The 9223-nt window shown below is 36.0% G+C and overlaps 1 protein-coding gene across 1 annotated transcript in view; it reads right to left on the reverse strand.

The window, feature by feature from the left end:
- Positions 1-590: 590 nt before the first annotated feature.
- The window catches only part of AMTN (amelotin), a gene marked incomplete at its 3' end in the record, with an annotated part of 15762 nt that continues 7129 nt past the window's right edge, over positions 591-9223 (reverse strand). The window contains exons 5-8 of the mRNA XM_008587091.1: positions 5982-6017; positions 4665-4691; positions 2247-2505; positions 591-643 (exon numbers count right to left, since the gene is read on the reverse strand). Of these exons, the coding sequence (XP_008585313.1) occupies positions 591-643; positions 2247-2505; positions 4665-4691; positions 5982-6017 (375 nt within the window). The remainder of the gene's footprint in view (positions 644-2246; positions 2506-4664; positions 4692-5981; positions 6018-9223) is intronic.

Consider the following 9223-nt stretch of genomic DNA (forward strand, 5'->3'; position numbering starts at 1 on the left):
TTTGTCAGGTATCAAAAGAATGACTGTAGGGGGAGAAGAAAAAGGAGAACATGTTCTCAGGCAGGTATGTTTTAGGAGAATACATCTGTGGAAGTTGAGGATGGTAATTGAGTCCTTAAAGCTACCTGTCTCCTGTAACCATTGAAAGTCTTCAGGGTCCCTTATGAGTGGCATAACCCAGTTGGAAGACCCCTGGTTTAGATGGTCTAGATGGTGATCATAAACCTAAACTAACAAAGCATGTTAATGCTATCATGGAGATAGGTATGTAGGAGTTTAGGGAGGAAGGTGTGGGGCTGGAAGGACAGATAAGCTCAGCTTGTTTGAAGGATATTGAAAGGAAATGAAAAAACTTTCCATAGTAGTTTGGAGTTTGCAAAGCACCTTCATGTATTACCTACTTTGATCATCACATTAACCTTGTGGGATATCTATGATAGGTATTTCTGCCCCTGTTTTACAGATAAAATAATGAGGCCCAGAGGTAATTTTTTTTTTTTTTATAGAGAGTTATCTAGGAAGTCTTTGGATAGCACATTTAATTAAATGGCAAAATATTTTTGGGAGAACAAATCCTAGTTTCCTCTCACTTGGTCATGAAAACCTTGATGGTTCATGAATATGTCATTCAGATTTGCAGAATCTGAAACACATTGGCAAAAAAGCTTTAACCACTAGTGAATCTTTGACCACTTGGAAAACTTGACATGGAATGTATTTCATGGGTGTATATTTAGGCTTGTTACATACTGATGGGGCTGAGCCAAACACCGTGAGAAATGTTGTTAGCCCTATCCATGCCTTCTATAGTTTGTTTTAATTCCCTTCACTCCCTCCCACTCTGGATACAATGGTCTAGGGTATAAGTTTAAATCAGATTAAATTTTACCTTTTAGGTGAATGGAACAAGAGTATCACCTCAGTCTGTTTTAGTAATTGCTCTTATCGATGTCATTTTCCACTCTCCGACATACCAAAATTAAACCTAATTGCTATCTGTGAATATACACACTTGAAGACAGGTAGTATGATTTATAATTATTCGATTCCACTGTATATTTTAGATGACCCAAAATAATCTGCTTATTGAAAATTAAATTTGCAGTGCTTTGGGGAGAGGGGTCATGAGGTGGTTTTGAGGAGATCAGAATTTATCCTCACATTTCTGGGTGTTCACTTCCTTAACCACAGTGATTCCAAGAAAGTCCCAGACCTAGAGTATCATGTAAGTGTCCTGAGGTCATGTAGTTTCTGAAAAAGTCCAACTTTCTTCCATCAAAAAAAAAAAAAAAAGAGTCAGTTTTCAAAATACATTTTAATATACATATTTTCTAGGTCTGAGGTGGCATATGTTATATTTCAAAGACAAGTTTATCCATTTCATCATTCTTTTTCAGAAGTCAGTATTCTCTAGGTAGAATATATTTTCTGAAATTTGGAGAAAGTTTTCAGGTAAACTAAGAATTAATTTCTTCCGAGACTCTCCCGTGTGTCTCAATCTATTTCATAATATGATCATTGAAAAGATTCATGTTTCACCAAGTTTGAAACAGTTTATTGAATTCCTGGAAGAAAATAAAAGACCTTTGAAATGTAAGTAAAAACATTTTAAACATACTTACTTGAGACCAAAATTTCTTTTCCAGGAATAAGAGCATCAGTATCAAATCATTTTTCATTTCTAAGGATATTTGATTCTGGACATTCCCTCATGCTAAACAGTTATCTTTGCTTGTCAATGCTAGAAAGGCTTATTTTTGCAGCATTACTCAAGTTTGAATGGCAAATGGGTTTATCTATTCTGCTAACTCCCGTCTATTACTAGTGGCTGCTTGCAATATTACATTAGGAAAGTTCTGAGGTTCATCCACCATCAGTGAGTGGAAAGAGGATTGTGATGAACTGAAGTGTCTGCTATGGCAGTGTGTGTGTGTGTGTGTGTGTGTGTGTGTGTGTGTGTGTTGGGGGAAGACAGGACGGAGAGAAACACAGTCTGCTTCCAAATATTTTCAGCTCTGACCTAAGACAGAAGATATGCTATGCCAGCAATTAAATGTCTTCTTTCAGTGTTAATACCATAGGGTTGGTGGCCCAGTAAAAATATTCCCTCATGTTGCCGGAATCAACTATGAGTTAGTAAATGAGCTCCCTGATTTTTATTAAGGTCTGCATTTGTCAAGGCAAGACAAAGTACTCTTCTCTTCCTTTCTGCAGATAACTTTCATGGCCAAGCTGGGAGAATTTACCATTTGGTGATTCTGTGGTGGTTTCCTCTGTAGTATGCAAGCCCCTTTGAATGCCTGCAGGAGTGGCAACTTCAAAGTCATCATCTGTGCCTCTGGGAGTTGGGAGGGTTCTCTGGAAGGCAGGATTTGCTCCTGCTTGTCCAGCAGAAGGGATTCTAGCCTGGACATCTGGATTGGCTCCTGCCTGACTGGAAGGCAGGAGGTCTCCCGGGTACAAGGGATGGATGATTAGGCCTGTGAAGATTTGTTGGGCCACTGGCTAGAATGTGGGAGGCAAACAGAAAACAAAAGCAACACATTTTATGGCTGGTCAGCCAGCTTTTTTTTTTTTTTAAGGGTAGCAAGTTTGGGTAGGAATGACAGGATGGAGAGGGTCAAGTCAGAGAAAACAGCAAAGATCTGGCATTCCTCAGAGGAATGCCCCCCATGCTGGAGCCAAGTCTGGTGCTGGTTTCACTATTGTGATTCCTGGTTATGCTCCGTTTCCCTCAGAAAGGGAAAGGCAGAATCAAGCCAATTACGGGAAAAGGAATAATGCGTGATTTGTTTTTATTAGGTGCATCTGGAGGTTGAACTAGGGCAGAAAATCTATACAATTATGATGAGCTATATCTCTGTTACTGACATAAAACATGATCTTTCTTTTGCCTCCCCCCAAAAAAAGTAATTTAGGAGATTAAAATTTAATGAAAAAGTAACTGCGTCAAGTACATTAATCAATCCACAATTTCATGGCTTGCATCCTTTCTTTTGATGTATTTTCAAAAGCATTGGAATATTTAGTCAGAAACATTTCTTTTGGCAATTCAACCACTTGTGTGTTCCTTGAGGTTACTTAAGGAACTACTCTCTATCGGAGTTTTCCATTGTTAGAAGGATTCTGATTGAACAGATCTGGGGCAGGACCCAGTAATCTGCACTTTTTAATTTTCAATGTATTTATTTGTTATTTTTTTCCTCTAGGTTCATGTCAGATGGGTATCATGCTGGCGTGGTGACAAGGTTTCAGGGAGGCATGTCACCCACAACAGGGTGAAAACCCAGTCATCATGCTTATGAATCACGAAAGGATCACAATCTGCATTTTAACCAGCTCTTGAAGTCATCTTGATTTGGCAGGCTGGGACTGAAGTTTGGGAAACACTATCTTGGATTTAAGAGATACTGAAACCAGAATCGGACTTATGCTAGATGAGAGACGGGAGCAGAGAATAGAAGTTTTCAAATTGAGGGTTGTGACATCCACAGTTTTGAAATAAAAAAGGTGGGTGGCAACCATCATTAAAAAATAAGAGTAGACTACAAGTTACCAAAGTGCATTTCATGTAGTAAAGGTGAGTATTGTTTCATGAAACGTGTATGTGGGGGTGTGCGTGCATGTGTTGAGCTGCATGAAAAATGTAGTTGTTACTGTGAGTTGTACCAAAAAATGTTTGAAAACCACTAGTACAGTACATAGAAAAATGGCTTTGGATCTGAATCTTCTCTCTTTTTTTTCTTCTTTTTTTTTGTCTTTGGGACCTAAATTACTTAAGCTCTCTGAGTCTGTTTTTTTTTTTTTTTTTAATCTATAAATCTGGGTAAAAAAATCTCCACTTTGTAATTTGGTGAGGGTTGAAGACAATGCACGTAAAGGATTTGCTAGAGTTCTTGTGATAAACAAGGGCCTCAATAACTGGTAGATATGGATGTTAGTGTATCAATGTTGGCAAAACAGGTACTAACCACACTACTTTATTATTTATGGACCGTATAGCAAATCTTTACCTTTTTCATAGCAGAAAAACTGTCTAAAAATGGTGTTCCCAGATGTTGCCTCAAGTCCTTACTTCTTTTGTCATGTTTAAATATCAAGGCATTTTAATTAATTCAAGTCATTTTCTCTAAAAAATGGCCTATGGAGGAATGCATAGAGGTGTCTGGTAATGGTAATATCAACTTCATTTAGATTCACCTTTCCAGTTTTTCATGTGTATAGGAAAGAGTTCATGCATCACTATCAGATGCTAGAAAAAAATATTTTCCCACCAAAATAAAAAATCCAAGTCAAGAAATTTAATCTTTCCTGCAGTAAGTGTCAATATTTACAGTATTCTACATATTCATGCATTTTAATATCTTATAATCCTAGGTTTTAATCAATACAAAGTTTAAAAAATGTGCATTTGCCCTCTGCATATAACTGAATCTGACAACAATATATGGAAAATAAAAGCTAAGCCAAATTAATGGAAAACTAGCTGGAGAAGGATGATGAAATCCCTAGCTAGAGACAGAATAATCTAATGCAAGAAACTATAGCAATGTAGTGTACACCAGATGCAGGGTTTGTGCTCAGAAAAGACTGCATGAGGACAGAAAACATTATGGTAGAAGTGAAAAGAATTTGAAATGTTAGTAATTAATTTTTTTTTTTACCAGTTCCTCTGAGCTTAGGATAGTACCCTGAAAGCAAAATTATAAACATGAGTTACTAGACAAATTTTAATATACTTGAGGCAAGATATGTACAACATAAATTTAAAAACTTGAAATACTCTTAAAGATTATAAAAAGAGATTTTGTATTTTCAATAATATGATAAACTGCCTTTGTGATCTTTATGGCAAAACTCAAGTCAGCATATAATATGGGACTGCTAGCATTCATTATTTGAGAAAGGTGAGGTTACCTGCATTTTAAAAGTTATATATATATTTATTATTAAGAATAGATGCACATTAATGGAAACTTGGAGAATGCACAAAGCAATAAAGAAAAAAACCAAACAAACCATAATCCCACCGTTTTGAGTTTGACATTTTCTTCCAGATGTTTTTCCTACATTTCTTTTTTACACAATAGAAATCATGTCATTTGTACAATTTTGTGTCTTGCCTTTTCTTTTAGTATTACACAACAATCATTTAACTAAATTATAGACCAATTTTAATAAATGTAATTTTGAAAGGTCACATAGTATTTTCTGTTATGTTGCACAGTTTATTTAACCATTATTTTGGTCTTAAATTTAAGGTACAACCAATATTTTTCTCTACTGCAAATGCTATTTTGATGAATATATGTAGATAAAACTTTGCCATATTCCAGATTATTTTCTTGGGACTTGTTTTACATGTAGAATTAAGACTTGATAGGAATTTTATATTTGATTCTGTTTTTAGAAGTAAAAGCTGTCACCTGATGCTAATATTTGATCTTGGCATTTGGTAATTTTATCAGCAATCTCAAGAATTACTTTCACAAAGATAAACAAGGAGAGAGGAGAGAAGGTATTTGTAGCATTTTCAGGCAAAATACACAGTTAAAAAATAAATATGAGATTAAATAAATACATTCCAAAGTCATTAATCATTAGGTAAATCTCATTAATTTCTTTTTTTCTTAACAGTTTCGGTTAGAGGATCGATTGGTTGCTTCATCTGTGTGTGACATTTACTAATGGTGCGACTGTAACTGAGTAATTGTAGATATTCCGTTATTCATCCTCAAATTGGAAATAAAAATATCGTCTTGAAAGGTTGCTTTGAGATTGGAGAAGATAATGCATGTAAAGTACTTAGAACAGTGTCTAGCACATAATAAGTGCTCAGTAAGTGTTAGCACTTGTTATTATCCGTGTCCCTACAGTGCAAAGTAAATTGGAAACTTCACAACTATCTGATGAATTGAGACAAGATTAAATATCTCACATCTAGTGATTTAAAATAAAGATCATATTAAAAATAATCTTACCTGGGCTCCAAGAGGTGCTACAAAAATTGGTAACATCTGAAAAAGAGAAAGAAAAATTCAATAAAAATAAATGCAAAGGCAAATTCTGGCAGGTGGCATAGCTTTTGAGACTCCTAAAAGGATACAATATTTGTTGAACAGGTAATTGTTACTAATGTATCATCTGTAATCATAGATATAGATGCATAGAGCTGGATGAGAATTGAAACTCATCCAATTTGTAAAAAGAAGACTAGACCCAGAGAGATTAAGAAATCATTTCAAGGCATTATATTTAGAAGGTACAAGTTAGTAAATTCAACGAACAAAAAGTATTTTTTTTTCTCTAGAAATCTCCAAACCAAAATTATTCCAAGTAAGAATAATGAAAAAACGCATGGATTTATTTTATATGACATTTCAGAAGACACATTAAAACGTATAATGGGTATTATAATATGCAAAGGTTTCTTTTTTTTTGTCTCTCTTTTTTTTTAAAATTTTTATTTTGTCAATATACAATGTATATGATTATTATGGCCCATCACCGACACCTCCCGCCCTCCTCCCTCTCTCCCCTCCCCCCCAAGAATGTCCTTTCCGTTTGTTTGTTGTAACAACTACAAAAAAAGTATAGTTGTTATATCTTCTTCCCCACCCCACCCCCCCCGGTTTTTTTTCTTTTTGTGTGTGTGTGTGTTTGTGGGTAAATTAATTTGTTTATTTATTTTTTTTTAGCTCCCACCAATAACATGTGGTATTTCTTTTTCTCTGCCTGACTCGTTTCACTCAATATTATTCTCTCAAGGTCCATCCATGTTGTTGCAAATGGCAGTATTTCATTCGTTTTTATAGCTGAGTAGTATTCCACTGTGTAGATATACCACATTTTCCGTATCCACTCATCCGATGAAGGACATTTGGGCTGATTCCAACTCTTGGCTATTGTAAAGAGTGCTGCAATGAACATTGGGGTACAGGTATACCTTCGACTTGATGATTTCCATTCCTTTGGATATATTCCCAGCAGTGGGATAGCTGGGTCGTATGGTAGATCTATCTTCAGCTGTTTGAGGAACCTCCAAACCATTTTCCATAGGGGTTGCACCATTATGCATTCCCACCAACAATGTAAGAGAGTTCCTTTTTCTCCACAGCCACGCCAGCATTTATCTTTCGGTGTCTTTTGGATTTTGGCCATCCTAACTGGGGTGAGATGGTTGCAAAGGTTTCTTGAAGCATATATATTTAGTCTTGTAGTAGTTGCCTGAATGTTTTGCTATTAAAATAGAGCACTAGTGGGAAATTATGGGAGATATTGCTGAGTAACCCATCATCAGCAGAGCTCTTAGAACTAGGTGAGAAATAGTTCAATGGTCACTGATACCTAGGTAAATGTTATGAATTTATAGCTGAAAAAGATTTGGGTAGGTGTTGGTGTGTTCTAGTACTCTTTATTACTCTGCGAACTAGCCTACAGTTTGTCAAAGGAAGATAGGGTTTTATCAATTTACTTTTATTTCTATAGAAAATTCATGGTCAGGAAAGTCATCAAAATGAGACTTTTAATAACCAACACAAAAGATTTGAGAGTCTTATGAAATAGACTCTTAACCTTATTATTTTCCAAGACAGTTAGTACAGCAATATCCACAATACCAACAGGTAAAAAGTATGTATATTTATGAAAAAGTCTTACTCTCAATTAGGTTCTTGTCTACCGACAATAAAAGATGATGAAAATAACTGTAACAATAACTACAACAAAAACCCAACTAGCCTTCAGGGTGGCAATGGGAAAGTAGTTTGGGGAGAAGGGGCACTTAAGATTTGGGAGAAAATGAAACTGAAATTTCTTCTTTAAAGGGAAGTTGGGGTGGAAGGAATAAAAAGATACAAAGAGAAAACTAAAGATGTCTAAAACTGTAATGAAAAGCAACTTAACTGTTCACTAATGCAACAATAAAGAGAAAAATTTTTTCTTAGTTATTAGTAGAGAAATTATTTGATATAATAATAGCTATATGTTAGGCATAGTTCTAAGTGTTTTATGTATATTTACTCATTTAATCCTTATAACAGCGTTAGAGGAATAGTGTGGATTGAATGTCTCACCCAACTCATTAATCCCCACTGTAACTGTTAAGAGGGTGGGAAATCCTATTATGGTAATTGAAAGGTGGGGCCTTGAAGAGGTGATAAGATTGCGAGAACCATGCCCTAGTGAATAGATTAGTCCACATGGGTGGTTTAATTGTGGTCACGGGCATGGTTCTTATGGCTTTATAAGGAGAGTGTGTGAGAAGCTCTCTCTCTTGTTTCCTCTTGACCTGTGACCTCCTTGTACCCGTGGGCTGCCCTGCCATTTTCTGCCATGAGTAGAAGCAGCCTGAGGCCCTTACCAGATGAACCTGTCCCAGAATTGTGAGCCAAATAAACCTTTTTTCTTTATAAATTACTCATTCTTAGGTATTCTGTTATAGGAACACAAAAACAGACTAATACAAGGAAAGTTCTACTTTAATGCCCATTTTAAATTTTGAGGAAAGTAAGCCACAGAGTGTCTAAGTAACTTACACAGGTAGTAAGTGGAGAGCTGGGATTTGACCAGAGGTTGTGTGACTCTAGAGTTCACTCTTAACATTGGTCTTTCTTTGCTAAATGGGAGTCCCCAACAGGTCCCCAGGTTTGTGGTAGAGAAAGTAAGCCACTCTGTATAGGGAGAGGCAGGATTGGAGGGACTGGATCTGACCAGGAGAAGGTCAGGTATAGGGATCCTTGGTGGTAGCATAGCCTAGAGACATTGAAGAATCCCCGCAGAGAAAGGGGATTGGTTTATATTATTGCATGTTGGAAATTGTGCAATGTCAAAACCTCTTTACTGAAACTTTTGTAACATGTACAGTGCCCACTAATGCCTTTGACTCAAGTGGATGCTCACTAGGGAATATGCAGATGTGCTAAGTTGGCTTCCAGGTTAGAGCAGAGCAATAATAGAGGTTGAAGCTAGGCACTCAGTGTGTGGGTTATACCAGGATCATGTATTAGAGAGATTCTCATTTCTTTTGCACATTTCTTAAGTCTTTTTCAGGGGGTCACTTTTATTACCCAAACCCTTATTATGAAGATATTTTATGTGTGTTTGGGCCCAGAAATTTTATTCCTAGCAATTGATCCAAAGGAAATACTTACTTACAAAGACATTAGCTTACCATTATTATTATTTTTTTTTTTTTTTTTTTTTTTTTTTTTTTCCGTGTCCG

This window comes from Galeopterus variegatus, unplaced genomic scaffold, assembly GCF_000696425.1.
Source record: "Galeopterus variegatus unplaced genomic scaffold, G_variegatus-3.0.2 Scaffold4248, whole genome shotgun sequence".
NCBI lineage: Eukaryota > Metazoa > Chordata > Mammalia > Dermoptera > Cynocephalidae > Galeopterus > Galeopterus variegatus.